Source organism: Cebus imitator, unplaced genomic scaffold (assembly GCF_001604975.1).
Source record: "Cebus imitator isolate Cc_AM_T3 unplaced genomic scaffold, Cebus_imitator-1.0 Scaffold62, whole genome shotgun sequence".
In the NCBI taxonomy this organism is placed as follows: domain Eukaryota; kingdom Metazoa; phylum Chordata; class Mammalia; order Primates; family Cebidae; genus Cebus; species Cebus imitator.
In genome coordinates, this window is record NW_016107377.1 from 723,567 (window position 1) to 741,784 (window position 18,218).

Below are 18,218 nucleotides of genomic sequence, written 5' to 3' on the forward strand. Positions count from 1 at the left end.
TTTTTTTTTTTTAAACAGCGTCTCACTTTGTCGCCCAGGCTAGAGTGCAGTGGCACGATCTCAGCTCAATGCAACTTCCATCTCTTGGGTTCAAGCGATTCTCCTGCCTCAGCCTTCCAAGTAGCTGGGATTACAGGCACACGCTGCTGTGCCTGGCTAATTTTTGTATTTTTAGTAGAGAAAGGGTTTTGCCATGTTGGCCAGGCTGTAAGGTATGCTTCTTAAGTGCCTTAAATTATCAGAGGATCTAAAAAGTAGTCAACAAAATCAAATCAGGAATTACAGGATGAATCCGCAGTAGTACTTACGGAAGATCAATTCCTGCTGAAGGAACAGAGACATAAGAAAGAACCGACTGCTAAATGTCCAAGCGTTACAAGTCATTAACGTCACTTTGATCACGACTGAGGAATCTAGACCTTTCTTTAAAACACCAAACACTTATTTTTCCTCACTCCATTCCCAAAAGTAATTTGGTTCTGCTGAAAATGATGAAGCTTATCTTTTCCTTTTTTAAAGGTAGATTTGTTGCCTACTGCCACACCCAGTCCAATTATAACACTGTTTCCCACACCTTTTTTTTTTTTTAAGTTCTTAAATTTTTATTTTTTAGAGATGGCGTCTCACTCTGTCGCCGAGGCTGGAGTGCAGTGGCACAATCAGCCCTTACTACAGCCTCGAACTTCTGGGCTCAAGCGATCCTCCTGCCTCAGCCTCCCATGCAGCTGGGACTATAGATGCACCACTGTGCCTGGCTTGTTTCCCAAACCTTCTTTTTTAAAAATTGTTTTTAATTTTTAAAAAATGGGCTCTCGCCACGTTGCCCAAGCTGGTCTCAAACTCCTGGCTCCACGATCCTCCTGTCTCAGCCTCCCAAAGTGTTGGCATTACAGGCAAGAGCCAACACACCCAGCCCCCAAATCCTCTTGGTTGTTACCATCATCTAGGATAACTCCTCTGGATGACTCTTCAGGTGAGGTAAGGGATTGGTAATCTTTAAACAAATGTGCAAGGGCACACTTATAAATAGAAAGATTTGAAGAAAACTGCATTAACAAGTACATAATAAATTATCCAGAAAAAGTAGAAAAGAGAGAGAAATCCCCAGCTCTATACCACTGTGAACATGTAGCTATATTTTCTTTACATATTTTCTTTTTTCTATGCATAATAATTATGTTTATATGGTTATGATCAATTACATATTCAATTTTGAAATCTGCTTTTACCTCCTCACACAAAAACATATAAACCAGACCATAATATTCAAAGCCATTAATAATCTTAAAAAACAAGCAGAAGTCCTTTATGGGGATATTTATTCACTTAATTCTACCCAGTCCCCTTATTGTATGTTTGTGATTTTCTTTTAACAAAAGAAACTTTAAACAAAAGAGTGTCTATGTAGCTGTTGACTTTGAACAGTTAACAGTTACATAAATGAATCCAGAACATGTGGTTACCGATCTACAAATAAGCTAAGTAAAAAAAATGTAAAAAAAAAAAAAAAAAAAAAAAAAAAAAAAAAAAAAAAAAAAAAACAAGGAAAATACTTACTATGCACCAGATGACAAAGGAAATTTCAAACTTGTGAGGAAAACTAAAAATGGACAGGCCAAGAAATGCAAACACACATGTTTCTGAAACAAACCAAAGAATGGATTACTCAGCCCCCATGATTTCATTCCAGTATGGTACTAAATTGTTAAGCAAGCATTCACAGTCAGAATCCAATACAACACTTTCCGTATTTTCTTGCAAATCCTGAGCCAATATCTTGGTCAAACTTGTGCTTAAAGTCTCTCATTCTTTTCTTTGTGTGTGTGTGTTATGGTTTTTATTCTTTTAGTTCTCTCATTCTCTTCTATTACACAAGCAACACGTCCCTGGTATTCAGAAATCTCCTAATGTAATCCAGTCAACTGTCAAATACTTCTGCAAATAAACATGATCCCACCCAGGGAAGATAATAAACACATGAATCTGTCAATCTGCTGAACACTGTCATTAGCCAGGGTCCCGACTGTGACAAAGTGGCAAAAATTCAGAGCAAATGACTGCAGGCGCCACAGGACAAATGTGAAGGGGCCTCTGGTTAACTTCCACATGATTAGCTTAATATATTTAATGCTGTCACAAGGTTTAGTACACAGCTCACACCCAGCAGGATTTGCAGAGTGAGACGCAATGCTAACTCTTGGCTCCATTCTGCAAGCCAAAGAGAGTCCAATATTTACTCTCTGCCACACAAACTTGTATATTTTAAGAAAAAGTACCTTATAAATTTCTAACACTAGGCTCTCTGCTTAAACTGTGATGTTCCTCAGAATAACATAATGACTAGAGAGATTAAAACTGTATTTTAAAATAGTTGATCATAAACAGCAAGACTGTTTTACATTCCAGCAATGTTTTTCCTTTGAATGGTACCCAAGTTTAAAACAAGTAACAAGTCCACAAGCTAGACAGTTTAATCACCCTTCTCTTTGAAACTTTCTTCTTATCTCATATTCATGTGATCTTTCCAAATGAGCACATTTAGAAGACATTCAGATCTAGTGAATGCTCTTCCCTGGCAGCATCAACTCCAGGACCTGGATTAATCATGATTAACCAAAGACCCTTCACATTTGTCCTGTGGCATCTGCAGTCATTTGCCCTGAATTTTTGTCACTTTGCCACAGTTGGGATCCTTGCTAATGACAGCATTCAGCAAACGGACAGACTCATGTTTTTCATCTTCCCTGGGAGGGACAGTGTTTATCTGCAGAAGTATTTGACAGTTTTTCTGTCAAATTTGACAAACTGCCAAAATTTGACAATTTTTCTAATGACCAGTCTTCTATGAATGGATATTTAGACTGTTTCTATTTCTGAGAGGGTCAACAAACACCCCAGTACACAGGCTCAATACCACACGGTTGAACTGCTAGGCCAAAGAGCATGTGCCTTTCAAATTCAGAGAAACGTGGCAAATTAACTCTCCAGAAAAGATGGCATCAGTGTCCCATCCACTAGGCCTGTGTCCCACACACCAAGGCCAGAAGTGGGTATTATCAGACTTAACATTTGCCAATCTGATGGTACAAAATAGAATCTTTTTGGATGGATGTTTTGCTTTATGTTTCTTTAATTGGGAGGATCAGGGTCAGAATCTGTAGCCCTGGCTTTCTGAGAGGTGCTGTACAAATAATACCCACTGGCCAGGAATAAAGAGACCTGGCTTGCATACCCGCTTCTTGGCCTTGAGACCATGGGCAGGTCATCTGACCACTTCTCACCTGAGCCTCCTCATCTGCCGAAGTCTCTGCCTGGCCTGCTCCTGCCTCCTAGCATGCTAACCGTGTGGAAGTGGCAATTAAAAATCAGACAAGACCCCGACCCCCTGCCGCCAAAAAAATGTCAGGGGTGATTTTGATGATGACAGCTAGGGCACAGCTACTTGGGGCCAGCTTAAAGGGATATGGTGAGGGTTGTTCCCCAACTCCAACCACTTCCAAGTGTAAAGTTGTGGGGGAGATACATGGGTATGTCTGAGCGTGGGGGGAACAAGAGCTCAAATTGCTTAAAGAAAAAGCCATAGTGAGCTTCTCGGCCTGTTGGCTAAGATCAAGAACAAGCCATCGTGGCTTATCCCAGCCCAACAAGTGACACCTCTACTGCAGACTGTCCCTGAGTGATGTACCTCATGCGGCTCTTGTGAACAAAGGATTCTGTGGACAAGTTTGGCAAATGCTACAACTATATCCCCCGTTAAGAATTTTATAATGCCCATTTGCTGAAAAGCCTGGCAATTCATAAATATTAAATTTTATTTAACCCAGAATTTCCGAAACTCTTGTTTGACTACAAAAGCTTTACCGTTTTTTCTCTTTCTTCTTCTTTTTTTTTAAAGATCATAGTCCAATGCAGCCTTGAACTCCTGGGCTCAAGTGATCCTCTCACCTCAGCCTCCTAAGCAGCTAGGATTACAGGTATGAGCCCCACGCCTTGCTTGACTATGGAGCCATTTTCATCTAACCATCATGAATATTATTTCTAAAGAATACATTTTTGGAAATGTCATATTAATACATTAAAAATGCATGTCTCAAATGTTCATAATTAGTTCTATTTTTGGTCTTTAAATTGTAGGCACCAGATGTCCATGTATTAGGTGTTTGGTTTACTTTATGAAATTTCAGAGCCAGAGGAACAAACAAAAGACAAGGGAGTATGGGATCTGGCCCTGAGGAACTGATGCCCTACTGCCAGGGAAAGTCTCAGCTGACTTCTAGAACAGGATAAGGAAGAAAGATCAGCTCCGGGTAGGCCTGCACAGGGCCACCCAGAGGCAGAACTCACCACACAAGAAGGCCACAGTGCGGAGGGTCTGCTGCATGAGGATCTGGGTGACTGGGGAGAGGTTATGGTGCGTGTAGTGCGACATCACGATGCCTGAGAACAGGATGGCCATGATGCCTAGAGGGAGAGAACAGAACAGAAAAGCGCCTGCCGTGTGACCCCCAACTCAGATCTCACAATTCCTGAAAATCCCTGCAGCCTAGAGCTTTAGGCATTTTAAGAAAAAGGAATATAAACCTAAATTACAATTAAAAAAAAAAAAAGAAGAAGAAGAAAAAGGAATATAAATGAATACCTGAGGCCTCCCAGCTTCAGAAAAAACACCATGGGCCCCTTTTCTCTGGCAGTCTCATTACTAGCTGGATGATCTTGAGCCACATCATGTCCCCCATCAGAGCCTCAGTTTTCTCTTCTGTACAGTGGGACTAATAGTACCCACTCACAGAAGTGTTAGGCGGGTGAGCGAAAAGAAGCCATGTAAAGTCCCCTTCACAGTACCAGAGCTAAAGAGGTATGGATTAACACTGACATCCAGGGATAGGATTGGCAGATGTGGAACCTGTGGGTATGGAGGGCCCACTGCACTGCATCATTTTTTTTTTTTTGAAACGGAGTTTTGCTCTTGTTGCCCAGGTTGGAGTGCAATAGTGCGATCTTGACTCACTGTAACCTCTGCCTCCCAGGTTCACGCGATTCTCCTGCCTTAGCCTCCTGAGGAGTTGGGACTACTACAAGCACACACTACCATGCCTGGCTAATTTTTTGTATTTTTAGTAGACATGAGGTTTCACCATGTTGGCCATGCTGGTCTCAAACTCCTAATCTCAGGTGATCCGCCTGCCTCGCCCTCCCAAAGTGCTGGTATTATAGGCGTGAGCCACCGTGCTGGCCAACTGCATCATTGTATATATGGGACTTGAGCACCTACGAGTTTTCTATCTGTGGGGCATCCTAGAGCTGATCCTCCATGGATGCTGGGGGAGGACTGTATAAGAGGAGCAAGTGAACCACTCTGGGGGCCAGAAAAGGAGTCTAAGAATCTGTGTATGGAGAATGTGTGGAATTTTTTTTTTTTTTTTTTATTTGAGACAGGGTTTCACTCTATCACCCAGGCTGGAATATACGGTATGATCACAGCTCATTCCAACCTCTGCCTCCTGGGCTCAAGCAATCCTCCCACCTCAGCTTCCCAAATAGCTGGGTTCACAGGCACACACCAACACACCTGGCTATTTTTTTGTATTTTTGTAGAGATGAGGTTTGCTATGCTGCCCAGGCTAGTCTCAAACTCCTGAGCTCAGGCAATCCACCCGCCTCAGCCTCCCAAAGTGCTGGTATTACAGGTGTGAGTCACTACACCCGGCCAAATGTTTGGATGTTGATTGACTTTTAAAATACATTTCCCTAACAATGAATTTTCCCATAATCATGTACTACTGTTATTTAAAAAGTAATGCATCTTTTCTTCAAAGCCCTGCATGAGAGCGTCCCCAGCATTTGGTGTTTACGCAGGATTGGAGCCTCAGCGTTTGTCTGCTGCTCTCAGTCGCTCCTGGGGCACTCAGGTTTCTTCTCAGTATCTCCCTGTGTGGGCAGCAGAAAAGGGGTCTCTATTTCATGTAAGGAGGCTGAGGTTGTTTTAAAAAGTCATCAAGCTGCCAAGATATACTAATTCCGAGTGTGTGTGTGTGTGTGTGTGTGTGTGTGTGTGTGTGTGTACAGCTAGTACTCGACTTATGACCACGATTGGTTCCGACAGACCGGTCGTAACACGATTTGGTCGTAAGTTGAGTAGGCTATATGTACAGTACTGTGAAATGATGTTATAAAAATCTTTAAGTCATATTTTATCATAATTTTCTTTCATTATTGTTATATATCATAATTTTCTTTGTTCATTTTATGCTATTTGTATCATCTCTACACCATTTTATTTATTTTTACATTCGTCAGGTTTAAGTAAAACACTGCATTACCAGTAGTAAAGGTTGACCTGAATGCTTATTATGAAAGCATTCTTGTCAAATCTCATTTTTAAAAAGCCACCTTAACTTGTGGTAAAGGCGCAGCCTTGTGTAAAACTGTGGAATATTCACAGATCACTGAACCACGGTGGTCTATGGTTTGAAGTGAAAAACCACAGCACATGATGAGTTTGGAAAAGCAGAAGAGTATGAACTATGTTAAGTCTTAGGGTTAAAAAGGACTAGTTGCCAGGTATTTATGTATTATCATTGTAAATAGAAAAGTAAATCATCACAATTTTATGTGACTTTCCATGGGATACAAATATGTAGCATTCATCATAAAAGATGTCATCTGGATATCTTGTTCAAATATAATTTAAACTTAGTATGTTCTAATATTGTTAAAGATATAGGGATATAAACCACTCACATTTTAGTAAGAAGGGCAAGAAAATGACTAATAATGATATGATATAGCATATATGTTTATTGTCCCGCACTGTTGTATGCCTAGCTGCGCAACGTTTGCACTGCCAGACGCGGAGCAGTCGTGGCTAGCGATTGTGGTCGTAAAGTCGAATGGTCGTAAGTCGATCAATACCTGTGTGTGTGTGTGTGTGTGTGTGTGTGTGTGTGTATATACATATATACATATATATATATATATAAATCCCAATCCTTACTTTAGTTTCTGTTTCATTCCATCTCAATAATGGTACCTGGCCTTTCATATATAGAATACTATTTTCTTAAATGAATTTTTATTTAAATAAGATAGCATAAATTATATGTATCTCTATGAAAAAAACAAAACAAAACAAAACTAGTCAGTGTGGTGGCATGTGCCTGTAGTGCCAGCTACTCAGGAGGCTGAGATGGAAGGATCACCTAAGCCTGGGGAGGTCAAGGCTGCAGTGAGTTGTGATTCTGCCACTGCGCTCCAGCCTGGCCAACAAAGCATGATCCTGTCTCAAAAAATAAAATTAAAATATAATTAAAATAAAGTAATAAACAGGATCCTATCACATATATGGTGCCTATTACCAGCAGAGTGATTTTTTTCAAGGGCTTTCAACTCTCTTGTCATGGTGCATCTAACAGAACCCCAGCTCCTGCCCAGGCCCTACCAAGCCTGCAAGGCAGTGTCCTTGCCTGCTCTGTTCTGGCCACACTGGTCTTCCTTCTCTTCCCGGAGCATGCCACACTCCCACACATCTATCTTCGGACCCTCCAGAACCTCCTTCCCTAGAGCATCTCTGGGCTGGATCCTGTCACCACACAGGTCTAGGCTCCAGGGCCACCTCCAGGAGAGACCTCCCTGGCTGCCTGAGCCCCAGTACATCCTCTACCGCATGCCACTCTCTGCCACATGGATTTGATTTCTCTTCTTGTCATTTCTTGCCACCTGGAATTGTTGTATGGGTTTGCGTACATTCTGGCTGACTTTCTTCTGCAGGAAAAGGAACCTGATCTTGTATTGTTTATTACTGTAGCCCCAGTAGCAAGGATAGTTCTCAGCATAGGGTGGGCATTTAATAAATATTTCTTGAATGGGTAAGAAATTGATTTTTCGGCCAGGTGCAGTGGCTCACGCCTGTAATTCCAGCACTTCGGGAGGCTGAGGCAGGCAGATCATGAGGTCAAAAGACTGAAACCATCCTGGCCAACATGGTGAAACCCCGTCTCTACTAAAAAACACAAAAATTAGCTGGGTGTGGTGGCGTGCACCTGTAGCCCCAGCTACTCAGGAGGCTGAGGCAGGAGAACTGCTTGAACCTGGGAGGTGGAGATTGCAGTGAGCCGAGATTGCGCCACTGCACTCCAGCCTGGCGCCTGGTGACAGAACAAGACTCTATCTCAAAAAAAAGAAAAAAAAAAAAAAGAAAGAAAGAAATTGATTTTTCAACTTACTTTAAAAAAATTTAACACTATGTCAAATTCTTTCCATGGGTAGTACAAACAGGTCAAGTTCATTTCTGAAGTGATTGCACAGGACTCCAAAGTGCAAATGGACTGGAATTTAATCTTTTCCATTACTAATGAACATTTAGTTCCTTCCAATTTTTCTCTCTCAAGCAGTGCTGCAATGGAATTCCTTAGATATCAATGCATAAGAGCACTTCAGTGTACATTCCATCTTTGGCCAACTTTATGCCAATATCTTAAGAAAGCGTTATGTCATGATTAATCTTACAAACTCATCCTTCAAGTCCAAAGTCCCCTCCTCTGACTCGCCTTGATAGAGTGTCACTGTCCCGTCCCCTGTAAGCCCAGTGTTTGCTAACTGCTCTGCATAAGTGGGGTCTATTCACCTCTGAATCTTTAGTGTCAGAGGCCAAAGTGGCCCTCAAAACTGGCTTGACTGAACAATAAAAATAGTTAACATGGATACAATTAGAACGAATATTCTGAGAATAGCTAAAGCTTGCTGAGTAGTAATTAGGGAGACTATTTGATTTGCTGTGGATACCAGGACATTTTTTAGAATAAAAGGGGATATTATTCATTCATCATGTTGAGACAACAGCAAAACTGGGGGTCTCGGAGCAAACCAGGACTTATGGCCACCCCAGCAGTAGCACAGATGCCCCATCAGAACTGTCACTTGCATCACTTTCATTCATTCTCAGCAAAGGCATTAGGCTGGCCCTTTTATTTGTCTATTTTATGATGAGGAAGTAGAGCACGGGGTGGTTAAGTCTGTTGTCTGAGGTTACACAGCCAATGAGAAGTGGAGCTGGGGTTCAAATCCAAGTCTGTCCGTTTTCCAGCCCCAGTCCTTAACAACTGTGTTCCCTACATGTGGATTTAGGTAAATAATTCCCACTTCCTAGGAAGAAAATGTCCTGCTTTGCGGTCTTGGGAACCACCTGAGATCAGTCCTTTGTGATAGGAAAAGGGGAGCCCAAAAGGGAAGCAGAAGACAGCAAAAACACCATCCTCTCCACCTGTGCTTTCACAGTACGGTGTGAGGGTCCACACACCGCACAGGGCCATCCTGCCCCTCTCGGCGTGGCAAACGCCCAAAAGGCAAAGCGCAGACAGAGCAGGGTCCCTTACCCAGAGGCAGATCTGGTGTTCCTGGCTTGCACTGCTCTGCGTGGAACAAGGTCCCTAGGAAATGACACCCCTATCAACAGGAAACACTGCCACTCTGAAAAGAAGGTAAGAAAAACACTCCTTTGTTTTAATCACAGATTCCAAACAGATGCATGAAACACATGTTTGCCAGCAGGTACTCAATGATCATCTCAAGGGGGTAGAGGAACAATTTAGAAAAACAGATGTAAAAATAGCTAGGCTAGAGCTAAATGACTCACAGGTAATGTTTTTGTAAGTGCCAACATTCAGTAAAGAAAAGGAACCTCATGGCAGATACCAGGATGGAATTATCCTGGTGAAGTGGTTTGTGATGAAAAACAAAATCCTGAAAATGGCGAGTCCACTCTGCTTCCTCCTTGTGCTGCTCACACAGCACCCACGTGTGACTCCAGAAAGTGACTGTGGGCAGAAGAATTCTGTCAGTGGAGTCACTAAAGATCACTGGGCCTTCCGCTTTGTGTCCGAAGAAATTACTGCTACACAGAACACTGTCCTCCTCTACATATCTACAAAACCTGATACAAGATGCGAAACAAAACTATTTTCTGACATGGGACAAAAGATAGGGTACGGCTGTGATTCTGGCCATAAGGGAAACAAACAACGTGGCCACTCTTTCTCCAGACCCCCTGGCTGAGCTGACTGCCTGAGACTGAGGCTCTGGGGGGCTGTCATGTTGGGTGGGGGAAGCTGCACAGAAAGAGAGCTCTTGGACATCTATTGTAAAGTCCCCTTGAGTCTCTGACTGATACTGATCAGTAAGTACGTGGGATGAAACAAGAGGCTGGGGAAAGAACCATGAAAACGAAGTAGGCTGAAGAATCCCAGAAGCTGACACGGGGCTGGGAATAGTTTGTGTTCCCACCAGCCAGAGTGGAGTGAGCTCACAATACCTGAGACACCTTAGTTAGGGCCCTGCTACTCTGCACCTGCCCTAACAAAGTTTAAATGTAAGCCTCTAAAAGGATTACACTGATGTCAAGAGACTTAGATATATGCCACAAGAAAAGCCCAGAAATAACACACAGGAAACAAATATATATATATATATATATATACACATATATAAAATTTATTATTATTTGGAGATGGAGTTTCGCTCTTGTTGCCCAGGCTGGAGTGCAATGGCGCAATTTCAGCTCAACACCACCTCTGTCTCCCGGGTTCAAGCGATTCTCCTGCCTCAGCCTCCCGAGTAGCTAAGATTATAGGCATGCACCACCAAGCCCAGCTAATTTTGTATTTTTCGTAGAGACGGGGTTTCTCCATGTTGGTCAGGCTGGTCTCAAACTCCCGACCTAAGGCGATCCGCCCGCCTCGGCCTCCCAAGTGCTGGGATTACAGGCCTGAGCCACCATGCCCAGCCTATATTTTTTCTTTAAAAAGAAAAGTCTGGAACTCCATAAAGGAACATAATAAAATCTTGTACTCAACAACATAAAGTTCACAATGACTGACATCCAATCAAAACTTAATAGCAAGCAAAGAGCAAGAAAATGTGACCTATAAGCACAAGAAAAATCAACAACAGAGCAGACCTAGAATTGACAGAGATGATGGAATTAGCAAACAAGGACATTAAAACAGCTATTATAAATATGTTTCATAAGCTCCAGAATATAGAGGAAAACACGAACATGATGAAGAGAGAAATGGAAGAAGTGAAAATAACCCAAAGGGGAACTTCCCTCAATGAATTATAGAAAATGCAAATGAGAAATACACTGGGTAGGATTAGAAGAGATTCCACATGGCAGAAGGAAAGATCAGTGACCTTGAAAACACAGCAACAGAAAATAACAAAAATAAAGCACGTAAGGAAAGAAAACAGAAAAAAAAAGGGCAAAGCATATTGTGGGCCAATAACATGCTAGCTCTCATAATTGCAGTAAATTGAAGTCTCAAGGGGAAGGGGAAGGGGGAACAAAAAAATGTTAATAAAGAAATGGGCAAAAGCTTACCAAATCTGATGAAAGCTATAAACTCATATAAACTATAAACCCAAGAAGCTCAATGAACCCAAGTGGAATATAAAAAGAACCACACCAAGGCACATCTAAATCCCGTTGCTACACACCTATCAGGGCAGCTGACCTTTTTAAAATTAAAATAAGTATGGTGACAATATGAAGCAACTGGCACTCTCTCACACATTCTGACGGGAATGTAAAATGCTATAGTCACTTCAAAAAACACTAGGCAGTTTCCAAAAAAGTAAAAATGTACTTACCATATGACCTAGCAGCTTTAATCTTAGGTATTTACCCAAGACAAATGAAAACATATGCACCATGTTCTTAGCCCAAATCTGGAAAACCCCAAATGTCCTTCAAATAGAGAACAGATAATAAACTATGGGGCAGTAAGAATGATTAACTACTGACACATGCAAAAATATGGGTGTCTCCCAAAAACATTATGGTAACTCAACCACATGATTTCACTTAAATGACACTCTGGAACAGGCAAAACTATAGTGACAGTGAAGATCAGTGGGTGCCAGGAGCCAGGACAGGTGGGGGACTGACTGCAGAAGGGCACAGGGGAGCCATACTGGGCGATCAGAATATGCCATACCTCGACTGCGGGGGTAGTTACGCCTGCAATTTGCCGAAATTCATGGAACTGTATACTTAGAACAGGTCCACGTATTATGTGTAAATTATACCTCAACAAAGCTAATAGAAAAGAAAATCTTTGCCATCCTGTGGCACAGATCAAAACATCCCTGCAATAGCGCCTCCTTTCCAAAACAAGTGCTCTGAAGGGCCTTCACTCAAAGGATGGGGTCAGACTTTCAGGGCAGAGCCCTTCCCACCTGGCTGCCCCATCACACAGGAACAGGGGTGAGTCATGCTCCATTTTCAAGTCAACATCCTTACAATGTAACGAACTACGGACACAAGCTTGACTGCCACTTGTGGGCAGAAGGCCCAACTAAGCCAAGCCTTGCAAACAGGGGCTGCTGATTGACTACAAGGTGACTGCTCAGAGACCCTTACTCTGTGAGCAGTTACCCCTCCCCCAGCTGGTGAGCATCATCTTCTAGGGCCACATCAGAGTCATCTCTGCTGCTGGGAGCTGCATGCCCTCCTCCAATGGGGTGCAGGGAAAAGTCTACAGGGCTCCATTGTCTGGGTTTCAATCTCACTGCCACCACTGCCTGTGCAGTGCAGCTCTGGGCTAATGAGTCTCCTAGTACCTACTCCACAGCGGTGGTAGCAGCATTAAAAACCCGAATACAGCATAAAAAAAGTTACAAAACTGCTGTGTCCAATAAACGGCTACTCCAACACTATGCCACCACCACACTTGCTTTCTCCTCTATTACCACTGAGTACATGGTTTATGACGATTTGTGTTGGAGAAAATTGTATTAGAGGAGGGTTCTAAGCACTAGTTCTTGACTCAAAGACAACTAGTTTAAATTGTTATTCCACCAATCCCAGCTGTGACCTTGGGTAATTTATTTAATCTCATTCAACCTCAGTTTTCTCATCAGTAAAATAAGGACCTTCACAGTACCTCCCTCCCACAGGCTACCCTCCTCCGAGGGAGCCTCATAGGACTGATGGGCTAAATGAGAGAAGGCAGGTTAAAAGAAAATGTGATTGACACCAATGTGACTGTTTGAGCCCCTGGATCCAGGCAGGCCTAAATCCAAATGTGGTGTTTTTTTTTTTTTTTAATGGAGTCTTGCTCTGTTGCCCAGGCTGGAGTGCAGTGGTGTGATCTTGGCTCACTACAACCTCCGCCTCCCAGGTTCAAGCAATTCTCCTGCCTCAGCCTCCTGAGTAGCTGGGATTACAGGCACCTGCCACCACGCCCAGCTGATTTTTGTACCTTTAGTAGAGACAGGGTTTCACCATGTTGGCCAGGATGGTTTTGATCTCCTGACCTCGTGATCCGCCCACCTTGGCCTCCCAAAGTGCTGGGATTACAGGCGTGAGCCACTGCATCCAGCCCAGATGTTTTTCTAGGGAGCCAATAGAGGCCCTTTATTACTTAAGCTCTTCTGAGTTGTGACTGTCTCTTGTGACTAAAAGTGACCCAACTGACAAAGCCCCTTTCACCAGGCAGGACAAGACAAGGTGCCATCATCACAGCACTTTCAGAGTCTCTGTCACTTACCTGAGAGTGAGATTCCTTCTGCAAGCCCATAAGGCAGATAAGCAAAAATGATCATCATGCCAAATTCCAAGGAAGGTGTTTTCCTCAAGTCAATATGCTTCAGCACGTAAATGACAACTGTCAAGGAAGAATCGAGGGAGAGTTGGGAGATGTGGAGAAGTCACAAAACTGCTGCTTTCCAAATACATGAAGTAAACAATAGATACAGAAGATTTTGCAACATCCCAAGGTTACAACAGAAAATTTGTCATTATGGATTTTTTCCTTTGTAGGGAGACTATAAGAAAGGGAATCTGACAAAACACTAATTCTGGAGATAAATGGTGGCAGAAAATGAAAATCAAGCTAAGTCAACTCATTTAAAAACGCTGACTTAAAGGGCTGAGGATGTGCCAGGCCATGAGGTGAAACTGGCACTGTGGACGCGCCAAGGATAGCTCACTTGGCCAGGTTCCTCCCAGGGCCGCACCACCCCCACTCTTCCAACAACATCAGATGAGATCACTAACGCTACTCATCTCACTTTCCCCATCAGTTTTGAGTCAAACACAACAGTGTGAATTGCTGTTCAAACTGGGGTTCAAGGCCCTGTTGAAACAGTCTTCCTGTTCCTGGAGATTTCCAAACTCATGCCCCTGTGAAAGGAGAGAGCCTTCTATATATTCAAGTATTGTTCATAATGCCTATACTGGTGCTTACAGTACCCATCTGTGACACTTCATTTTGATAGATACTTTTTTTTTTTTTTAAAGAAAAAGATAAATATGGAGGAAAACACTGAACTGGAAAAAGTTTTCTGTTCCATTCTGTTTATTGGTACAATATGAGAAGCTGTTAGCCAAGTCAATAGAGCCTTTAGACTTCTGGACAAAGGAGCTGATGGAAAAATTCAACAGGATGGCAGAAAAACATGCCTGTAACAGGCAAAAGAGTCTCTTCCGGCCATCTGTGAAACAAACTGCTCGTGGAGGAGGGGCAGGTGGCCATCTCCCTGAGACGTAGGCTTAGGTGCGCCCCCAAGTGGTCTACTGCCTGTTTCTATTTTAAACATAATGAAATTTCTACAGCAATAAAGGTGTCATTGGCCTTAACAAGCCTCTTTCCTGCTCCAGCTGGAAAGGCGTATTGGTTGTTAAACAACAAAATCAGTGCAAATAGCTCCATGGAACACACTTCAAGAGCCCCTTTTCCAGTCCTTATGGATAAACACTTCCAATGGGATAACAATTTTCCCTATTTGACATTTTATTTTTATTTATTTTTTAGAGATGAGGTCTCGCTATATTGCTCAGGCTGGTCTTGCACCCCTGGGCAACCTTAGCCTCTCAAAGTGCTGGTGTGAGCCACTGTACCAGGTCTATTTGACATTTTCAAAGAAAATTAATTTCCAATTTTCCAAATGTGAGAAGTGAGACGGCAGAAAATGAAAATCATCCGAGTGTGGCTTTCATACCCTGGGAACCAAGAGGTCCCCCAAAATCACATCTGATATCCAATAGTGTACATGTTTTTTAAACTTTGAAAAGTGATATCCTAAATTTCACATGTTAAATTTAAAAATCCTTGAGTTAAAAGTGTTTCTCAAACAAAACAAAGCAAAAAATCCTCCTTTCAGCAAAACCTTCATCTAACACTGACCCCCTTAAAAAACAGGAGAAACTGGCTAGAGATAAAATAATCAAGAATAATCTCAACCCTGCATGTTCATCACATTAAAAGGATATTAATGCAGAAATTAAGCCAGTGAGAGTGCCGAGCGCTGCAGAGCCAAAGAACATTTTGAGGAAGTAGTCAAGGGCTTGTAAAAATGTTTGCCACCCACTGACATCTGACATATTTTTTCTTGTTAAACCTTCAGCTGTGCTAGGAAATGAAAGAAAACAGAAAGTTAAAATGTTATATACAAAAAGTTCTTAGAAATTAACTTAAAACTTATTTCTTGCTTATTCCCTTATTCAATCATACCATCATTTATTCAGTTAGCCATTTATTGTTCACCTACTTTGTCCCAGGTGCTGTGTTATTTTCTGGGGTTCAGAGATGAGAGCAAAGTTGCTGCCCTTAAGGAGCTCCTCCCCCCAAGCTAATGAGGGAGAAAAACAAGATGAGCACTAATAACAATCTGCAGGAAGAGCAGAGGGCTGTAGAAACGAAGGATGGGTAGGTACCTAACTCAGACTGGCCAGGCTCAAGGAAGGTGCTTGAGAAAATGTGGGCTGATGCCAGGCGCGGTGGCTCACACCTGTAATCTCAGCACTTTGGGAGGCTGAGGTGGGCGGATCACTTGAGGCCAGGAGTTTAGATCAGCCTGGCCAACATGGTGAAACCCTGTCTCTACTAAAAATACAAAAATTAACCAGGTGTTGTGTCTCATGCCTGTAATCCCAGCTACTCAGGAGGCTGAGGCAGGAGAATCTCTTGAACCTGTGAGACGGAGGCTGCAGTGAGCAGAGATCGCACCACTACACTCCAGTCTGGGCAACAGAGGGACTCTGTCCCCCCAAAAAAGGGAGGGCTGGGTTTAGATTCGGGATAAAGACGACTTGCTCAGGTGAAGAAATGGGAGAAGGCACTGACTGAAGAAAAGGCACGTGCAAAGGAAGGGAGCCCATGCATATGCAGCCCATTGTGGGAACTTTCAAGTACCAGATTAGCGCAGCTAAAATGGAGGTGGGGGTGGGGGCCGGGGCAGGGGCGGGGGGTACAGGAGGCAAGGTGAGAGAGAGTAGAGGCAGAGGAACAGGGCCTGGGGAAGGCGTTGGTATTTCAGCCTGAAGGCCTGGGGAGTCAATAGGAAGGATTTCAGTACAGAAATCCTGTGATAAAACCTAAAATTGAGGCTATGGCAAGTTAGATTAGAATGGAGCTACCCAGAGAAGAAATGTCCGACGTTTCAGGCTGAGAGGGAGGATTTAGGAGGCATAAGGGAGGAAAAAGTGAAGGAACTTTCCTTTCACTGTAATAGAAGAAAGGAAAATGTCAGATGTTATTAAATCCAATTGTTGGTCTTGTCCTCAAAGGGAAAACCATTATACCATTAACACGGAATTATTCTCATTAAATATCCTCCTGTCTCTCAAATCCATCCCCTACTACCCTCTACTCCCAGGGATAAGCCTCACTATCTCTCTCTAGACATCCTTGTCTTCCTACAGACCAACCCTGTTCTCCACTCAGTGGCCTAAATGATCCACCCCTCCCCTTTTATGAGACAGGGTCTCACTCTGTCATCCGGGCTGAAGTGCAGTGGGTGTGATCTCAGCTCACTGCAACCTTTGCCTCAAGTGATCCTCCCACCTCAGCCCCAGAGTAGCTGAGACCACAGGCACACATCACCACAGCCGGCTAGTTTTTGTATTTTCTGTAGAGATGCGGTTCAAGGCTGGTCTTGAACTCCTGGGCTCAAGTGATCCACCCGCCACAACCTCCCAAAGTGCTAGAATTACAGGCCCTAACTGATCCTTTTCAAAGGCACACCTGATCAGGTTACCAGCCTGTTCAGAACTCAGTTTCCCCATGTCACCAGGAAGCCCAGTTTTAGTTTGATCTGGCTCCCACCTGCCATACCCCTCTGACCTTAACCTCCTCCTCCCCAAATCTAAACACCTGGGCTACACTGTCACTGGTACGTCCCAGGTAGTCACCATTCACCTTTCCCTGCCCCAACTAACTCCCTATTCATCCCTCAGAACTCAGGGTCAGTGCCAGTCCCTCAGGGACACCTGCCCTGACCCCTTCACACAGGCCTGTCCATTTAAAGGTTGTCATGGTGCCTGACTTCTCCTTCACAGCCTTCGAAACTGTAGTGCCTCATTCCATGACGATGAAGCCTGTGTCCATCTTGTTTGCTGCCTTATGTCCGGGGCTTAAAGCAGAGCCTCGCACACAAAAGACAGTCAATACCTTTTTGTTGACTCAGTAAATGAAACAAAGAATAGTCAACAGTAATATTCAGCTTCATTAATCACCATGTCATGAATTGGTATCATTTTATTTATTTTTGAGATGGAGTCTCGCTCTGTTGCCCAGGCTGGAGTGCAGTGGCGTGATCTCGGCTCACTGCAACCCCTGCCTCTGGGGTTCAAGCAATTCTCCTGCGTCAGCCTCCCAAGTAGCAGGATTATAGATGCGTACCACCAGACCAGGCTAATTTTTTTGTATTTTCAGTAAAGACAGGATTTCATCATGTTGACCAGGCTGGTATGGAACTCCTAACCTCGAATGATCTACCTGCCTTGGCCTCCCAAAGTGCTGGGATTACAGATGTGAACCACCACGCCAGGCCCCAGGATTGGTATAATTTTACAGCAAAATAACATGAAAAGGTAGCTTGGTCAAACAACATCAGAAAGCCTTTCGAGGAGATTCACAGCACAAAATAACATAATAAAGGTTCTGAGGAGTCTTGCAAAAAAGAAATCTAACTTTCTTCATGTGAAAGCTTTCCAGACTCACCTGAACACACAATCTCCCCAATTCCCCGTCTTTCTAGCAGATCACAGGTAAGCATCTTACCTTGAGGAATGTGGCAGCCAAAAAGGGCTCATCTCGGAAAAGTGCTTTTGAAGGCCATGATCACCTACAGTTCCCTGCAGGCCATACATACACAGTGCCCAGCCTCAGCCCACATCACTACCACAGTAGGCACCCAGGCTGGTTTCACTGCTTTTTTTT

General features: G+C 43.3%; 1 protein-coding gene and 1 long non-coding RNA gene across 3 annotated transcripts in view; one reads left to right on the plus strand and one right to left on the minus strand.

The window, feature by feature from the left end:
- The window catches only part of SLC9A8 (solute carrier family 9 member A8), a 78,839-nt gene that overhangs the window by 13,865 nt on the left and 46,756 nt on the right, over nucleotides 1–18,218 (minus strand). For both annotated transcript variants that reach the window (XM_017529930.2, XM_017529931.2), the window contains exons 9-12: nucleotides 15,269–15,407; nucleotides 13,545–13,650; nucleotides 4,345–4,461; nucleotides 1,558–1,640 (exon numbers count right to left, since the gene is read on the minus strand). In XM_017529930.2, coding sequence (XP_017385419.1) covers nucleotides 1,558–1,640; nucleotides 4,345–4,461; nucleotides 13,545–13,650; nucleotides 15,269–15,407 — 445 coding nt within the window. The remainder of the gene's footprint in view (nucleotides 1–1,557; nucleotides 1,641–4,344; nucleotides 4,462–13,544; nucleotides 13,651–15,268; nucleotides 15,408–18,218) is intronic.
- On the plus strand, nucleotides 2,343–4,195 carry LOC119471456. The gene is made up of 2 exons (XR_005200513.1): nucleotides 2,343–3,974; nucleotides 4,135–4,195. It is a non-coding gene; the product is annotated as an uncharacterized LOC119471456 (long non-coding RNA).